We start from the raw sequence: 19,267 nt of genomic DNA on the forward strand, positions 1-19,267 counted from the left end.
CTCCATGTGTCAGTATATAATGCCTGCATCTGTAACTTTCACTCTATACATCTGAAGAAGTGAGGTTTTTACCCACAAAAGCTTATGCCCAAATAAATCTGCCACCATACTCCTTGTTGTTGTTAGTTATGCGCAAGTTATGCACAAGGGTTTGCAGGATTGGGGCCTTATGGTCGGAATTGTCCCCTGTATGTACACTGGTGGGTGCTATTAAATGACTTCTTCCTTTAGAAGAGGTGTAGGGAATTGCAAATGTTTGGTGTGACAACCAGCATAGGGAACAGAATTGGGCAGTCAGTCCAGGGGTCATGAACTCTTGTACAGCTATTCAGATATCACCCAAAAACAAAAGTTACTCGCTTTCTGCGGACAGAACTTGAAATGCTAGCAGAGCTAAACCAAATTACAACAAAAAATAACTGAGTTTTCGAAAAACTTCTGCTTTAAAAGAGAGGTGGTGGAAGCCTCCAACTAATTGTATTAAATACTGAAATGTTAAATGCAAATTAATTTCAGAACTAACAATTCCTTCCATTGTGCACATGGCCTTTCTTAGAATTGTACAAGAATTCCCTTATTTATACAGTAACTTCCACAAAAACCATTGGAGTTACCAAGTCTTCTCTGTTTACTTACAAACTACATAGGCTGTTTTAAACTGGCTTCAGCTTTATTCCAGTGCATTCCACAATGATACCAGTGAAATTTTAAATCTTGCCATGGGTGAAAATGTGATTATATATTGTTCACATATTCAGTATCCCAACCTGTACGAGTAGGTCAGGCAAAACCTGTTCTTTGTACTCCACTTTCTAGTTAAAATTTTATGGGTAAATAAAAACTATGTCTCTGTGCCTTCATTAAGGCAACCTGATGTTAGTTTTAGACGTTCAACTCTTGAAGTCATGCAAACATGCTGGAGATTTGTCCTGAACAAGGCAGGCTTGATATCTAGTCAGCCAAGGAAAGCTCTAGTTCTTGCCAAGTCTAGAAATAAAATAATTGTACCATGGGGTGGTGATCTTGAGGTTTTTTATCTAGAAGTGCAAACAATGGCACTGAATTAAATACAATATTTGTTGCAATTTACCAAATGACAAGAAATTGTGTTACCACTGTTTAGATTAAAAAATCCTGTATTGACAGGACAAATATGCATAATTGCTTTGCTTTTTAAAGTAATACATTAAATCCACAACTTTCATTGGCAGTAGATTTTGGAATCTTACTGTAATTAACCAGAGGCCTCAACATAATACAGCCTCATTGTCCAAAGAAACACTCTTTTGAAGCCTGCTGATGAATGGGAGAAATTGGCTTTCTCGACTTATTGTCTGTTTAGGCAGGGTTCTGCAGACACTTATGCATGTACTTAATGCCAAGGAATAGTCCCTTTGATTTAAAGGCATGTGTAAATCTTTGAAGGATTGGCGCCGGAGAGTATAGGCTGATTAGACTCTCCTGGCACTACCATTATACAGATTTTTTTTTTTTTTAAATCAGAAAAAAGACTTAAGTAGAAGAGCATTTTGAACACTTGATTTCACAAGACATGCAACTATAGCACCATCTACTGTTTGGTCTGCTTTGTTACTAAATATTATTAATTCCTAACTTCAGGTTGTTTCCCTTCCTTTAATTAGATCTGTGCTCAAGTTTAAAAGTTAAGTAATGGCATGATCCCGAAGACACTTATGCACTTAATTTATTTTACGCATATAAATAGTGCCATTGAACTTCAACATGTGGAAAGTTTGTGTATGTAAGTGTCTGCAGGATCAGACTTTGACAATTAAAGCAGATTTTTTTTCCTAGTCACCGACATGCCCATTTACATTACAAATACATGTTTACATTTTAAAGTATTTGAAATTCAGTTTTGGCCTTACTTAACTGATGTATGTTGGGGAATTCTTGACATTCTGATTAGAGAGCTTCCTTTTACTATCAGAGCTTTTGCCTTAGTATTCCAGGCTTCCTTTTCCTCATTGCGGGAAGTCCTGTATTTTGTTTTCTTCTGGAAAGTTTTAATAAAACTTAGAAAGCTTGTCATCTAGTAAAATTTAGGTAGAATCACACAATACCTACCTCTTATGTAGTACTTGACATCAGTAGATTTCAAAGCACTTCATGACTTTTGTAATGCATAGTTCAAATTTAGCCTTAATCCTGCAAATCCATGCAGGTTCTTTAAGTGCACAAGTATTTTTGTTGCTGATGGGACAACATGCATAGTTAAAGTTTTTTGCAAGATTGGGGCCTAAAATAAACTTGTGCCCACTAAGAGGGTATGTGGTCACCTCACCTAGATTTGTCCAGCTTTAGAGTTGGACAGCAATCACTTCTGCTGCATTCAAGAACAAGATTGTTTGTTTAGTTCAGTGTTTCTCAACCAGGAGCAGAGGCGGATTAAGGTTTCCTGGGGGGGCCCTTCCCCACCCCTTCTGCCTGCAGCCCTGCCAACAGCCCCACCCCTTTCTGCCCTTCCCCTCCATTCTGCCCCCCCACTGCAGCACAGCAACCCCTTTTCCTCCTTTCTGCACCTCCCCACCCCCCAACTGCAGCCCCAAGCCCAGAGAAGCTCTGTCCCCATGGCCCTGGGGCCGCAGTGGGGAGTGAGAGCTCCTCCAGTCCCAGGGCTGCAGCGGGGGTCTGGGTACTGGGGCTTCCCCTGCCACCCCCCTCCGCCCCGCACTTCTGCGGGGGACCAGGGTCAGGGCCCTGGGGCTTCTCCTGGCCTGGCGCTTCTGCTGGAGAGTGGGTTGGGAGTGGAGGCTTGTCCTGCTGCCCCATGACTTCTGATGGGGTCAGTGGCTGCTAGTGGGAGGAGCCTCTCCTGTCCTGCGGCTGCTGACTGGGTCAGGGCACTGCTGCTATGGGGGCAGGAGTTTCTCTGGTCTTGGCGGCTGGTACTTTGGGCTTCCACTGCTGGGGACCCTCCCCTCTTCCATTGGCCAGGGCCCCTGGACCCAGTGGCTAATCTGCCACTGGCCAGGAGGGTCGCGGTGAGGGTGGGTCTCGAAAGACAGTCAGGGAGAGATTGTTAAGGCATCAATTTTATTGCATCCTAAAGCAAAGAATCTTGCTTCCTCACTGCCCGCACTTCTTGTCCTTCAAGGTCAAGGTCCAAAACAAAACATCCTTAATCATATCACCATGGTGAATATGGAGTGCCAGGATGCTGCTTTGAGGTACAGAGTGTCACATATATACATTCAAAAGTTCTTGATTAATAAGTTCTTTGCTTTGCTCATTCATTGGGCTTTGTATGTCTGCAGCCAGCTTGTGTTGGAATGATCGATCGTGTTCCCATATGGTCTCAATGTCCACCTGGTTTCAGATTGATGCTCTCTCTACAAACCACCCTGTTATATCACTGGTGGATAGGCTCCGTCGGCTTTGCCTTTGAATTGATTTGAGTGCTTTTACTTCTGCATTTCTATCACAAAGTCTTTCTAATGGTCCTTTATCATTTTGCCATACAATTGGCCAAGCTATGGTGGACACAATCCTTTTGGCAAATGCAATGAAGTCAAGTTAAATAACACAAGTACCTGTATACAGTATACATCATTGTACAGCACTTCTTTAAGGGGGCTTTAACCAATCCATTACTGACTCCTGCCTCCACCTTGCGGTATTCTGAATTTTCCTTTTCAATATACGATATTTGTGCCACCATTATTTCTACCCTTTGTGATGAGGCGAGGCCAGATGGCTATAGTAAAGTAGTGAGGAACAGGTATGTTAGCCCCAGGCTAAACAAATCCCTGGTACCATGGTAACCAAATGGCAGTTGCTCCAGGTTAATCAAGACACCTGGGGCCAACTAAGATAGCTAGGTTGATTGGGACACATGAAGCCAATCAAGGGCTGGCTGGAACAAGTTAAAAGCCTCCCAGTTAGTCAGTGAGGTGCGCGTGTCAGGAGCTGTAGGAGGAAGCTGTGCTGTTAGAGGAACGAAGCAGTACAAATCCATATCAGGCGCAAGGAAGGAGGCCCTGAGGTAACGGTGAAGGAGATATTGAGTGGGAGCTGCTGTGGGGAAGTGGCCCAGGGAATTGTACATGTCCTATTTCCAAAAAGTCAGCTACCATAGCTGACACTATTAGGGTCCCTGGGCTGGAGCCCAGAGTAGAGGGCGGGCCTGGGCTCCCCGCTCCTCTTCCCGATTAATCACTGAGACTGAGAGACAACAGACTGTGCAAGAAAGGGTTGCCTCTCCTCACTTTCCTTTCTGGCTCATGATGAAAATGGCTCAGTAAGCTGTGACCCTTGCCTCTAGACAGAGAGAAAGGCTACGTGGAGGATCACAGTGAGCCTCTGAGGCTAGCGAAATCCGCCAAGAAATGCGGGACCCACGGAGACAAGGACAGAGCTTTGTCATAACTGGCGTTGGGTGGGATCATCATTCACAGCGTGGCAGAAGAAAGAGGTTTTAAAAAAAATTCACAGGGGTTTTGGGGTTTTTTTGTTTGTTTGTTTGTTTGCTTTGTACCACAATGGAGGAGGTGGTAAGAACTCTGGTACAAGCCACTGCAGCCCAGCAGGAGGCCACCCTGGTTCAGGCAATGGCGCAACAGGAGTCTATGTGGCTACAGCAGGAAATGAACCAATTAGTAATGGGCCAGGCGACCCAAGATCGTGTCCTCTTGCTAGAGGTAGTGGACCAGCTGAAGATCCTCACCACCCATGCCCGGAGGTCTGACGGGACATGAACCCTGAGGGCCACTGGTTGTCTGCCAAAGATGACGTCAGAAGATGACGTAGAGGCATACCTCCTCTCATTCAAAAAGACTGCTCAGCGTGAGCCGTGGCCCCAGGAGCAGTGGGCCAGCATTCTTGCCCCTTTTTTGTGCAGAGAGGCCCAGAAGGGTTACTTTGACTTGCCTGCCACGGATGCCACTGACTATACCCGACTGAAGGGGGGAGGGATAGCTCAGTGGTTTGAGCATTGGCCTGCCAAACCCAGGGTTGTGAGTTCAATCCTTGAGGGGGCCATTTAGAGATCTGGGGCAAAAATCTGTCTGGGGATTGGTCCTGCTTTGAGCAGGGGGTTGGACTAGATGACCTCCTGAGGTCCCTTCCAACCCTGATATTCTATGAAGGCAGAGATCCTAGCACGATCAGGGGTGATGGCAGCAGTACGGGCCCAGAGATTCAATGAGTGGAAGTACCAGGAGAATAAACCCCCGAGGTCCCAGCTATTCGACCTCATACACCTCGCGCGGAAGTGGTTACAGCCCGAGGTGTGCAGCCCAGAGAAGATTTTGGAGACCCTGTTCATGGACCATTACATGCGAGGACTGCCACCAGATCTCCACAAATGGGTAAGCCAGAACGATCCGTCCACCTGTGATGAGATGATCACACTGGTAGAAAGACGCATGACAGCCAGGGAATTGACCCGACTAGCCAAGGAAGGCCCCTTTCGAAGCAAGCACCTGACCCCAACCCTGAAAGGTCGGGCAGCCAAACTCCTGGGGAGTCCTAGATGGAAGGGGGGGGCTGAAAACCAGCGGGGAGCCCAGAAGGAAGGGATTGGCCTGAGTGGGGGGGAACCCTGGGACTAAACCTCCTAACCCCCGTGATAGGGGAGTGATTAGAAGCAATTATAGTTGTTATGCATGTGGGGAGTGGGGACACATAGCAGCACAGTGTCCCAGCACTGAGGAGCCTGTGCAATGTAACTTGGGGGATTGGGAGGTCCCGTGCTCCCTTATCTGCCTTGCGGGCGTCACATTAGCCCTGCATAACTACACCAGGCCGGTGAAGATAAATGGAGCAGAAACTACAGCGCTTGTGGACTCTGGGAGTGCTATCACCCTTATATCAGGTAAGCTGGTGAAAAGAAGCCAGCTGCTACAAGCCAAACACGTAGCAGTGACCTGCGTGCATGGGGTCGTGAGCCATTACCCCACCATCCCGGCGGAGATAGAGGTTCAGGGGAACCCCATTGAGGTGACAGTGGGCATAGTTCCTAAACTCCCATATCCTGTAGTCATTGGGAGGGATTATCCAGGGTTTGATAATTTACTCCCCCTGGAGAGGCTGGAGGGAGGTGGGGACGCTGATGGCAGTGACTTGTGGCCGTGGGAATGTCAACCCCCGATGTTCGCTGAGATTTCTCAGGATCTGTTAGCTCCCCAAAAGACCCAGAAGACAGAAAAAGAGAGGAAGGCTGTGAAAGCTTTGGGAACCCGGATCCAGAAGACCGCCCTAGTAGGCAGATGGACACGAGCAGCCATCAGAGAAACTACTACCACCGAAGGTGAGCCGGAGGCTGGCCCCAGCCATGATGGCGGCAACCTGTTGGAAGAAGCAGAAGCCGGCCCCTGGGAGCTTGGGAAGGTTAGTCCCAGGAGAGAGACTTTCAGACGGGACCAGGCGGAGGACCCTAGATATATCGTCAGGAAAGAGGTGGCCGAGATAGATGGGATACCCATGGAGGGGAAGGTCTGGGGTCCAGGACCTTACTTTATAGTGAAGAAAGATCTCCTCTACCGTGTGGTGCAAATGCAGGAGCAAGAGAGACGTCAACTTGTGGTGTCATGAAAACATCAAAAAGCCATATTGAGCCTCCCCCACAGTTACCTATTTGGAGGACACCTTGGGGTAGAGAAAACCCAGGCACGGATCCTGCGGAGGTTCTTCTGGCCAGGAGTACACAAAGATGTCTGGCGATACTGCACCTCTTATCCAGAGTGTCAGCTACATAGCCCTCACCCACATTTGTGGGCCTCTTTGATACCTCTTCCAATAATAGAGGTACCATTTGAACACATAGCCATGGATCTGGTTGGGCCCCTAGAGAAGACAGCTAGGGGCCACCGACATGTGCTTGTTGTAATAGACTATGCAACCCGATATGCATAGCCGTCCCCCTATGCAACACGGCTTCCAAGACAATAGCTAAGGAGCTAGTACAGATCTTTTCCTGGGTTGGGCTACCCAAGGAGATATTGACTGATCAAGGGACACCTTTCGTGTCCAAGTTGATGAAAGATCTCTGTTCATTGCTCCACGTACAAGTCCTGTGGACCTCTGTATACCACCCGCAAACAGATGGCCTTGTGGAGAGGTTCAATAGGACCCTCAAGGCCATGATCAGGAAAGTGGCGAGCCAGGATGGGAAAGATTGGGATACCCTATTGCCTTACCTCATGTTCGCCATCCGGGAGGTTCCACAAGCCTCCACGGATTTCTCTCCATTCAAACTACTATATGGGTGCCACGCCTGGGGCATAATGGATATAGCCAGAGAAGCCTGGGAAAAGGAGCCAAATCCCGGAAGGAACATAGTCGAGCATGTATTGCAGATGACGGATCGGATAGCCCGAGTTACGCCCATTGTACAGGAACACTTGGAGAAAGCACAGGAGACCCAACGAACCCATTATAACCACCAAGCAAAGCTTCGATGGTTCTAACCAGGGGATCGAGTGATGGTCCTGGTGCCCACAGCAGAAAGTAAGCTGTTGGCCCAGTGGCAGGGACCCTACAAAGTGATTATAGTTCACCTCTCCCATGGCTTCAAAGTCCGGCAGCCAGGCCGCAGGAAATCGGAGTAAATTTACCACATCAATCTTCTAAAACCTTGGCATGATGGAGAGGCATGCTTAGTCACCCAGGAGACCATTTCCCAGGAGGATAACTTATACAAGCAAGTGAGGATATCACCCGACTTGATGCCGATCCAAAAGATCGAGGCAGCTGACATGATTAATCGCAACCGAGATGTGTTCTCTACAAAACCGGGGGGGGGACGACTGAGACTTATCACCATATCCGCATGATCCCCGGAGCCAAGGTAACATTGAGACCCTACCGAATCCCAGCAGCCAAAAGAGAAGAAATCAAGGCATAAGTAAAGAAAATGTTAGAATTAGGGGTTATTGAAGAATCTTACAGTCAGTGGTCCAGTCCAGTCGTTCTAGTGCTTAAACCTGGCGGTTCTATGAGATTCTGTAATGACTTTCACCAACTGAATGAAGTATCCCAATTTGATGCATACCCCATACCTCGCATCGACGAACTGGTTGACCGACCTGGGTAGTGTCCGATTCTTGACTACATTGGATCTGACAAAAGGGTATTCCCAGATTCCCCTGATGAAAGAAGCTAAAGAAAAGACAGCATTCTCCACCCCGGGCGGGCTATTCCAGTACACCGTCCTCCCTTTTGGGCTACATGGGGCCCCGGCCACATTCCAGCGCCTCATGGATAAGCTGCTGTGCTCCCATACTAGTTATGCAGCCGCATACCTAGATGATGTCGTCATCCATACGCCAGACTGGGGAACCCACTTGGAGAAAGTTGAGGTAGTACTGCGCACTTTAAGGCAGGCCGGCCTCACTGCTAATCCCGCTAAATGTGCCATAGGGATAGCAGAGGCTAGGTACCTGGGATATATTGTAGGCAGGGGCATAGCGAAGCCCCAAACGAATAAGCTAGAAGCGATTCAAAACTGGCCCCGGCTGACCCAAAAGAAGCAGGTCTGCGCGTTCCTAGGCGTGGTAGGCTACTACCAACGTTTTATTCCCCACTTCGCCACTAGGGCAAGTCCCCTAACGGACCTGGTGAAGGCCCGAGATCCAGACATGGTGAAGTGGACCGATGCAGCAGAGGGGGCATTCATAGACCTTCGGACGGCCCTCTGTAATGACGCCATACTCATAGCCCTGGACTTTAACAAGAAATGTATTTTACAAACAGATGCTTCGGAGGTGGGGGTGGTTCTGTCGCAAATGGATGGCGAAGAACATCCAATCCTCGACCTAAGCAGAAAGCTGCTCCCAAGAGAACAGAAGTATGCAGTAGTTGAAAGAGAATGCCTTGCTGTCAAATGGGCCATGGAGACACTGCATTATTACCTCTTAGGCCGGCGATTTACTCTTGTGAGGGACCATGCACCCCTCCAATGGATGCAGCAGAATAAGTAAAAGAATGCAAGGGTTACCAGCTGGTTCTTATCCCTCCAACTGTTCCAGTTCTGCATACGGCACAGGGCTGGATGCCACCACAGCAATGCTGATGGTCTGTCATGAGCACACTGCCTGGCGTCCCAAGTTGCCCAACTCTATGATGTTGAGCAGAGTGGGGGATATGTGATGGGGCAAGGCCAGATGGCTATAGTAAAGTAGTGAGGAACAGGTATGTTAGCCCCAGGCTAAACAAATCCTTGGCACCATGGTAACCAAATGGCAGTTGCTCCAGGTTAATCAAGACACCTGGGGCCAATTAAGATCCTTTTAGAAAGCAGTGGAGATAGCTAGGTTGACTGGGACACGTTCCAGGCAGCCCTTGATTGGCTTCACAAGTTAAAAGCCTCCCAGTTAGTCAGTGAGGTGTGCGTGTCAGGAGTTATAGGAGGAAGCCACGCTGTTAGAGGAACGAAGCAGTACAAATCCATATTAGGCGCAAGGAAGGAGGCCCTGAGGTAACGGTGAAGGAGATATTGAGTGGGGGCTGCTGTGGGGAAGTGGCCCAGGGAATTGTACATGTCCTATTTCCAAAAAGTCAGCTACCATAGCTGACACTATTAGGGTCCCTTGGCTGGAGCCCGGAGTAGAGGGCAGTCCCGGGCTCCCCCCTTTCCTCCCCGATTAATCACTGAGACTGGGAGACAACAGAGACTGTGTGAGGGAGGGTTGCTTCTCCTCACCTCCCTTTCTGGCTCATGATGAAAATAGCTCAGTAAGCTGTGACTCTTGCCTCTAGACAGAGAGAAGGGCTACGTGGAGGGTCACAGTAAGCCTCTGAGGTTAGCAAAATCTGCCAGGAAACGCGGGACCCACGGAGACAAGGACAGAGCTTTGTCACACCTTCCTGATTCCCAAAAGGGTACATATCAATAAGCCTTTGTTTGATTACATTTTACAGGGAACACAAAACGTGTCATGCCCTGCATACCTTGCATACACGTATGGAAAATTCAGGATACCATTCCCTAAATAGGGATTGATACTACAATTGTCAATCCTTACACAATCACCATGCTTTTGCTTGTCTTCAGCCCATTTGCAAAATTGTATGCAATACCCAGTGGCATTATTTATTTCACACCGCAACTGACTTGGGCTTCTTGCTATCACTTCAATGAGAGAGGCTTCCTCATATTCCCAAACTTGGATTGTTGTTTCTCCATTTTCTCACTTTTAGATCCTGCTTCTATTAGTACCAGAAACTGCAGGGCTGGCTATTTTGTATTATAAAGTAGGGGCTTCCACACCTAGGTGCTGGAAAACAGGTTTTTTTTCCCCCTGGGATTAACTGCACCATCACTCTGTCTCCTACTTGCCAATCTATATTTTGGGCTTGTTTGTTAAAGTATACTCTCTTTTTGGCATGTTTCTGCCCCTGCTCCTCTGTGATACACATACATGTCTTATAAATTTCCCCCCAGCTGTCTTACCCATTGTTCTGTGACCAACCCTTCCTTCATTAGGTTTGGCATGGGGACCGTGAACAAATGTTCAAGGAGTCTCATCTCTCTGCCTGTCATGACAGTAAAAGGAGAGACACCAGTTGTTTTATTTTAGATCCTCTTAAAGCCATAAGAATAAAAGGCAACTTTTCATCCCAGTCTTTACCTGATTCACACACCACCATTCATACAAACAAATTCCCGCTTCGTCACACAGCTCTTTATTTTATTAGTTACTTTTGAATCCATACATCCTTCCCACACTACAAGTAATACTGCTTATTAGGGCTATTTGATTAATCGCAGTTAACTTTTTAACTAACTAATTAATAGAATACCAATTGAAATTTATTAAATATTTTGGATGTTCTACATTTTCAAATCTATTGATTTCAGTTACAACACAGAATACAAAGTGTAAGTTCTCACTTTATATTTATTACAAATATTTGCACTGTAAAAATAAAAAATAGTATTTTTAATTCACCTCATACAAGTACTGTAGTGCAATCTCTTTATCGTGAAAGTGCAACTTACAAATGTAGATTTCCTTTTTGTTACATAACTGGACTCTACAACAAAACAATGTAAAACTTTAGAGCCTACAAATCTACTCAGTCCTACTTTTCATGCAGCCAATCGCTAAAAGAAACAAATTTGTTTATATTTACAGGAGATACTGCTGCCCGCTTCTTATTTACAATGTCACCTGAAAGTGAGAACAGATGTTCGCATGGCACTTTTGTAGCTGGCAGTGCAAGGTATTTACGTGCCAGGTATGCTAAACATTCGTATGCCACTTCATGCTTTGGCCACCATTCCAGAGGACATGTTTCCATGATGATGACGCTCGTTTAAAAAAAAAAAAAAAAAAAGCGTTAATTACATTTGTGACTGAACTCCTTGGGGGAGAATTTTGTCTGTTTCCTGCTGTGTGTTACCTGCATTCTGTCATATATTTCATGTTATAGCAGTCTTGGATGATGACCCAGCATGTTGTCCGTCTTAAGAACACTTTTTCACTGCCAATTTGACAACGCAAAGAAGGTACCAATGTGAGATTTCTAAAGATCACTACAGCACTCAACCCAAGACTTAAGAATCTGAAGTTCCTTTCAAAATCTGATCGGTTTGGGATGTGGAGCATGCTTTCAGAAGTCTTAAAAGAGCAACACTCCGATGCGGAAACTACAGAACCTGAACCACCAAAAAAGAAAATCAACTTTCTGCTGGTGGCATCTGACTCAGATGATGAAAATGAATATGCGTCAGTCTGCACTGCTTTGGATTGTTATCAAGCAGAACCCATCATCAGCATGGATGCATGTCCTCTGGAATAGTGATTGAAGCATGAAGGGGCATATGAATCTTTAGCACATTTTGCAACACTGGCTACAACAGTGCCATACGAATGCCTGTTTTCACTTTCAGGTGACATCGTAAACAAGAAGCGGGCAGCATTATCTCCTGCAAATGTAAACAAACTTGTTTGTCTGAGCGATTGGCTGAACAAGAAGTAGGACTGAGTGGACTTGTAGGCTCTAAAGATTTACATTTTTGTTTTTGAATGCAGTTTTTTTTTTTTTTTACATAATTCTTCATTTGTAAGTTCAACTTTCACGATAAAGAGATTGCACTACAGTACTTGTATTAAGTGAATTAAAAATACTATTTTTTATTTTTACAGTGCAAATATTTATAATAAAGTGAGCACTGTACACTTTTTGTATTCTGTGTTGTAATTGAAATAGATATATTTGAAAATGTGGAAAACATCCAAAAATATTTATATAAATAATATTTTATTGTTTAAAAGCGCAATTAATCACGATTAATTTTTTTAATCACTTGACAGCCGTACTATTTATTATTCTCACTGCCTTATTTACTTGCTGATTGGTGCCTTTGTTACTACATACATACATATAATTTCTCCTTAACCAAATTTAAGCTAACTTTAATTTTTTAATTTTATATTTATCATACAAGGTGCTCATCAAAAAGCTTAAAGAAAATGCATCACATCCCAAAACTGGGTGCTCCCATTACACAGATCCTCACTAAGTCTGTTTAAATCTACCATTTAGTCTTTACTCAGACCTCTGTCATGGTACAAGTTGTACTGAGCTCACTGAGAGTTTTGTCTGGGAAAGGAGTGCGCGGTTTGGCTCTAAAGCAATATCCAAGATAAACAGTAACTCCTCACTTAAAGTCGTCCCGGTTAATGTTATTACGTTGCTGATCAATTAGAGAACACTCCTGTTACACAGCCTGCATTCACTGTTATGCCGTCTAAATTCAAACCAACCAGTTTTTATCTTATTCTACCATGATCACTAAAGTTCCTAAAACTGTTCTTATTTTCTTTGCGATACCGTCCGCTTCCAACTCTACAATGTCAAACAAATTTAAAATTTTTATTAAAGCTAATGTTAAAATTACATAATATACAAGCTGAGAAAAGTGTCTGTACATCTGGATATAGTGCTTAATTATCCACAAATACAAAGTTTGTTTTTAAAGTGATAAGATACATATAGTGCATAATGAGCAGTAACCCAAATTTAGGTGAGTAAATTTAAGAATGCAGTTTAGATTATTAGCATCCAAGTATTCAGGTACATCACTCATGAAAAGTTATACATTGTTGGTTATGGAAAGCACATATATCAATGAGGGAAGATTGTCCCTCAGTAATTGAGAATTTAGGGTAGGTTGTCCTTTTTAGAAAATACAATCCATGAGGATATAAAATTACTGTCATGCCCAAATCTGATGTATGCGCTCAGTTGTAGATCAATCAACAAGCACAGTGACAGATCTATCTTTCTATCAGCCATTTTGAGTGTTTCCTTGCTGGTTTTGCAGTTGCCTTTCTGCAGTCTTTCACTCTGTTGGTGTTAATATAGATCAAAGATTCAAACCACTTTTGGCTTGAAAGCTACAGAATAGTTCAACATTTCTGAAATTCAAATGTTTAGCAGCTGTGTAAGCTGTTAAACAAAATGGCATTTTATTTCTTTCCTTATGCTGTATTTTATGGATCAATCGAATAACTTCTTGTAGGCAAAATGACACATTTCTATTTCTGTGTGTTTCACGTGACCAGCTTGCTTATGTATGTGTGGGGAATAGGAAGTCTAACACTTATTTACAGGAGGACTGCACTTTATCAGAAAGCTTCTCCTGCTTTTTGCAAACTGTACAAACCCGTTTCTTTCTGATATGAATCCCACAGGTACTTATCCTTCTATGAATTCTGGAATTGTTTATATATTTAATACCCCTTATTCTTTTTCTGAGCCATGTACTTTACTTGTCCCAGGGCCTTTCCTCTACTGATTCAGGATGAGGGTTTTTCACGCAAAAAAAGGGTCCCATACATTTTTCAAATTCTTTTAAATTCAACAAATCTATATGAAACTGTTTATAAAGATGTGTTTTAAAATGGGCTGCAGTCCTGTGACGATTTACACATATGCTTCACTTTGAACATGTGACTAGTCCCATAGACTTCAAAGTTAAGCATATACATACATCTTTTTAGGATTGGGGTCTTAGTGTGTAAGTCTGCCTAACTTGGAAAGGAAATGGCTTGGCCCTGATCATAGTAGCAGTTAAGATTGTGATCGCAAAAGATTGTAATAGCCTCTAATACTTTATCTTCCTACTAAAATCAAGTTAAACTGTTTTGCTGCTGCAGCAGGTAATAGAATCATAATTTTTATACAGTGTCCTCCAGTTTGTTGGCAAATTGAGCTAGTGTGAATCTTTGACAAAAATGATTAACTTCATATCTGTAGCTAAAAACCCCAGACACAGTCTCTCCCTGCCTCATTTACTACTAACAGGTGAGGCATTCAGACATGCTCAGTTCAACAGAGGGCTTTTCCTTGGCCTCTCCCCCTTCTCACAAGACATTACTTATGTGGCTGACATCAGCTGAGTTCACCATCCTCCCTGCTGACTAGTGACATACCTATGTTGTCTTTAAAGCGCCGCGCCCCCCCCCCCCCGTGTTTTTTTTTTTTTTTTTTTTTTGTCCTCTCCCCTCCAGGGGCATGCACAAGGCGGGGGCAAGCAGGGGTGTGGGCCCCCCAGTGATCAGCGGGGGCACAGAGTTCTTCCACCCTGGGGCTGTGCGGGGAGAGCTGACAGCCTGAGGCCACGCAGGGGCACAGAATGTGCCCCCACAAGAGTGGTCAAATTTTTATTCCTGCACACATCCCTGTTCCCTTCTAATTGGTTGCCCAATTTTCTTTGCTCCTCTCTCATTCAGCCCCTCTGACAATTCTACTTGCTGACTGGAAGCTTAATGCTGTATGCAACCCACTCCCAATTTCCCCTGTTGTCTTAGTCTAGCAGGCAGGAAAACTGACACTTGCCTACGGGTCCCTTCTGAGCAGCAGAAATGCTAAGCCAAGGAGGAATTTTACCAGCCTGACATCGTTAGGAAGGATGTTCTTCAGAGGCTTAATGCCTTATAGCCATGTGGCCTGAATGGAAGAACGTTTCCCAGGTGCAGGGCCAGACCTGTAGGAGCCAGAAACTGCTCTGACCACAGCTGGAGCTGCTGAAAAACTGGCGTAGGCATCCAAAGGCATTTCTACCCTTCCTTTTTTATGTGATTTTGGGGGGGGGGGGGGAGGGGGGTGGAACAAAAGATTGTTGGATAGTGACCATGGAAGGATGAACGAGAATTTTGTTTAAGGGAGCACTTTTCCTTGAAAGATTTTGTGCATATTTTGGAGCAAGAAGCCTACATAACTAAATACACCTGAATTTTTATTTTTGTAACCTCTGTCCAGCCAACCTATGACTTGCCCAACTATTGTTTATCTCTCACACTTGTTGCATCATGTCTGCTATTGGATTTTGAGCACTTAAGGGCAGAGAATATATCCATTCTAGATGGCCTGGCATGCTGTGGGCACACTGAATAAATAATATTTTACATTTAGCACACTTACTAAGTAGTTCTGTAAAAGCAATCAGATCTGTATCTCCTTCACGTGCTGGGATAAAAAAGTATTCCAAATAGACTGAAACATGCTTTGTCTACCAGAACGTATGCACTTCTGTATTCTTAAAGCTAAACAACTTTATGTCCAGAAATTCAGAAACCACACTCAAGTTAATGTAGTACATGCTTCACTTGAATTTTGCAGATTAACAAGGTCAGTCTTTTGTCACTGATTATATTTTTTTGGATTAATTCATTGTTATTGAAGGTAGCTTGTGGCTATCTTCTGGAAAATGGACTGAGGGAATATTTGACAAGAATTGAACATGGCATCATAATGAATCATGCCACATATTGCTGCCAAAGTGTGTGTGTGGTTTTTTTTTTTGTTTTTTTTTTTTTTTTTTTACAGTTATGGCAAATATAATAACTTTCTCAAGAAACATACTTGTATTCTTTAAATAAAAAGATCATTTTATGACCTGTTTCAAAATGTTTGATTTAATTTAGTCGTCCATTAAGGCACTTAAGGTTTAGTCTAATTGTATAGTAAATATTTTGTTTTGTGAAGAATATTAAAATACTTTCCCTCCCCCCCACCCCCCCATGTAACTTTCAGTATGAAAGCTTTCGTAATTTTGTTTAGCATTGGCTGTGCAGGTTAGACTTCTTATGGACTGGCTTCATTTACAAGATTGGTAATTATTGTACATGGCAGGTCATCCAGAGCCTGTATGCATTAGAGGTAATACTTGGATTTAGTTTCTTGAAGCTAGATGTAATTTTAAAGCAAACATTGTATTGGTCTGCCTCTTTGCTGGTGGGAGCAATCCTGTTGCCAGTCCAAGGATAATTCTGTTTACTAGTTGACACGCATGTGCATGCTCACACATGTATACAAAATAAAACAGGACATCCAGTGAAGAATCTGATCCTTTTGGTTTGATTGATAATCCTTAAAGTATGGTTCTGCTCTTTAGAAGTGACTTTAAAATGGTATTCTTGAATTCCTAGTTGTTGTCTTTATTTTTTTATTGAAAGTGCTAATCTTACAAATAAGGACTTTTTTTTTCCTGTCAACCTGCAAACCTGAAGTTAAATTTGTGTTCTTTCTTGCACATCATTAGTGGGTTTTTTTAAAAAAAGTTATTGCAGACACCTGTGCAACCATATTGCTGTCACTGGGGTTGCACAGATATAACTATTTGGAATTTAGTAAACAATTCAGTTGATGTACTTCTGAAGCCTTTCCAGACCATCAGATGTCATGTATGCAGTGACTGTCTGTCCTGGGCTACTCTTGCATATCCTCTGTGTTGGAAGTGGTGTTCAACGACGGGATTTTGTCAGTTAACCTGTGTCTGAAATAAAATAGCTCTCCCTTTTATGGAAAAAAGGGAAATTCAGGATCTAATACTCTTCCCTCTCTCTCATTCATCATGACAAAACACAAACCTTAGCTGTTGTTCCTTATTTCTTATGTTAGTGCACTCAGCACTGAACAAGATGTAGTGGGCAGTACTTACTCTGTCATGAAGAGTTTACAAACTTAATTATTTCTTTGGGTTTTTGTGCCAAAAAGCTTTTGGTAATGTTTAGTGTTTTATTGGTGCTTCTTTAAAATTGGTAGACTACCATAAAGCTCTAAAATTCTTCTGCCAGTCACATTACATGCTTTAGTAATAGTTAACATGGATGTGCTTTTATTTTTCAGCTCAGAAGATAAAGTAACTGTCCACTTCATAAACCGTGATGGTGACAAACTAACAGCTGAAGGGAAAGTTGGGGACTCGCTGCTAGATGTTGTTGTTGATAAGAATCTAGACATAGATGGATTTGGTAAGTAAAATTACTTGAATACCGTACTTAATTTTTGAAAGTATAATTGACCAGTTTTCTCATTTGAATGGGATGTGTCTTAAACATAATTATCTTTAGAATTTCAGAATTTGTCTAACTTTTCTTTTTCTGTCTGGGGCTGCATAGAATATTTAGAATTTAGTTAATATACAACATTACTTTTTGGAAAACAGAAACATTTGCTTTGAAGCTTTTAAAAATATACACGAGATCTCTGCAGACAGATCTCAAAATGGAATTTTAAACAACGTTAGCTATAGCACTTTCTCTGAAGGGGATGCACCCTGAAGATTTTCACTCCTATGTCTTTCACGCAATCTGTCTGGAGCCTGAGTTTTTCTCTGTTTTGCCCACTGTAGACATGCTACACAGATAGTTGATCTCCTAATGGCAGTAGCTATTCCTGCAGGTGCAAAATCTGCAGAACTGGCATATTCCCATCAATGGCAAGTTCCTTCTGCCTCTACTGTCACTAAAACTCCTCTTCATCTGTTGTAGGGCTATCTGTAACACCCATCACTGTTGAATGTAAGTGCTGAGAGGAGGAACCAGCCAAGGCCATCTGCAGATATGGGCACACAGTTTAGCTTCTGTGCACAGGTGTAGAGGGAAACCCTTTTACTCATCCCAGTTCAATTATTTCAACATCATCCTATTAAACTCTGCCTTCAAGGAAACCATATCTATTTTTTTAGAGGGGTTGGATAAAAAAACCTCCTTTCCCTTCCTCCCAAGTCCCACAGACACTGGTAGGAAGTGTAGGTCAGGAGTATTTCCCCTCTTCCACAAGGTTTCATTTAGGGAACCAGAGTCCCTATTCCACTCTCACTCACACTCTCACACTCTCACTCTCACACTCTCACACTCTCACACTCTCACACTCTCTCACTCTCACACTCTCTCACTCTCACTCTCACTCTCTCTGTTTCACAAATGCTCTGACTAGTCTTCTAGGTACCTGATTTTGAGGGGAGGGAACCTCTCACACTTTTTTCTTCTGTTGGCTTCTCCCTCTCCTTGTCTTTCCCAGTTTCAGTTTGGGCAGGACATGGAATAAGTAGTCTCCACCTGTTAGACCGGGGTGCCAATTGGTTCCTCCAGATGAGTGCTTCCACAGAATGAAACTTATCTCCTCTGCCACCCTCTACTGGAACAAGCCAGGTTGCACACCATGTAGGATTTAGACTGCATAGCAGAAGTTGCCTGCTCCATTAATTATTTGTCTGGGGCAGAGTCTAAGGATCAGATAATCCCTTGAAAGGGGCTGTTGAAATTTAGGGAGAAAATTTTTCACAAGACCAATGAAATGGAGTTGGGGCGGGGGGCAGCACACCATGTCAGATATTTGCTCCTGAAAAAGTGTCAATGAATCTTGAGCCATTCTGGCATGAATTAACACAGAGGTGACTTCAGTAGAAAAAATTGATTCCACCCTTGGAAAAGGTCTGTATCCCAAAAGAATCTTGCAACAGAGAAACCTCATAAACTCTAAAGCAGAGGTTCTCAAACTGTGGTCTGTGGACCACCAGTGGTCCGTGAGCTCCATTCAGGTGGTCTGCAGATAGTTCCCTCTAAGATGCGCGTCTGGGCAGCCGCACGCAAGAGAATGAAGGGCCACCCACCTAATTAGTGGAGTCGTGCAGGTGTGGCTCCACTAATTAGGTGCCTGGACCCTGGAGAAGACGCATGTGTAAGGTGAGGTGGTGACCTTGGGGAGAATAGGGGGTAGATGGGAGGGGGAAGTTGGGTGAGAAGACAGGGTGGGGGGAATTTGAGATGTGCAGGGCTGTGGTGGCCAGAGAAAGAGGCAACTTTCCCTAGCTACAGGGCTGCAGCTGTTGGGGAGAGATGGCCCTCCTTCCCAGCCTCAGCTCTGTGGCTGCTGTGGTGGGGGAGAGACACCCCGCCCCCCCCCCCGCCCCGTCCTTCCCAGCCTCCCCTCTCTGACTGCTGCGGTGGGAGAGAGGGGGAGGGACCCCCCTCCTTTCCAGCCCCAGCTCGGGGGCTGCCGTGGCGGG

General features: G+C 44.1%; 1 protein-coding gene across 1 annotated transcript in view; it reads left to right on the forward strand.

The window, feature by feature from the left end:
- The first annotated feature begins 3,156 nt into the window (after positions 1–3,156).
- FDX1 (ferredoxin 1) overlaps positions 3,157–19,267 on the forward strand; it is a 37,526-nt gene continuing 21,415 nt past the window's right edge. The window contains exons 1-2 of the mRNA XM_024217100.3: positions 3,157–3,191; positions 17,104–17,228. Of these exons, the coding sequence (XP_024072868.1) occupies positions 3,157–3,191; positions 17,104–17,228 (160 nt within the window). The remainder of the gene's footprint in view (positions 3,192–17,103; positions 17,229–19,267) is intronic.

This window comes from Terrapene carolina, unplaced genomic scaffold (assembly GCF_002925995.2).
Source record: "Terrapene carolina triunguis isolate 2854851 unplaced genomic scaffold, T_m_triunguis-2.0 Scaffold138, whole genome shotgun sequence".
NCBI lineage: Eukaryota > Metazoa > Chordata > Testudines > Emydidae > Terrapene > Terrapene triunguis.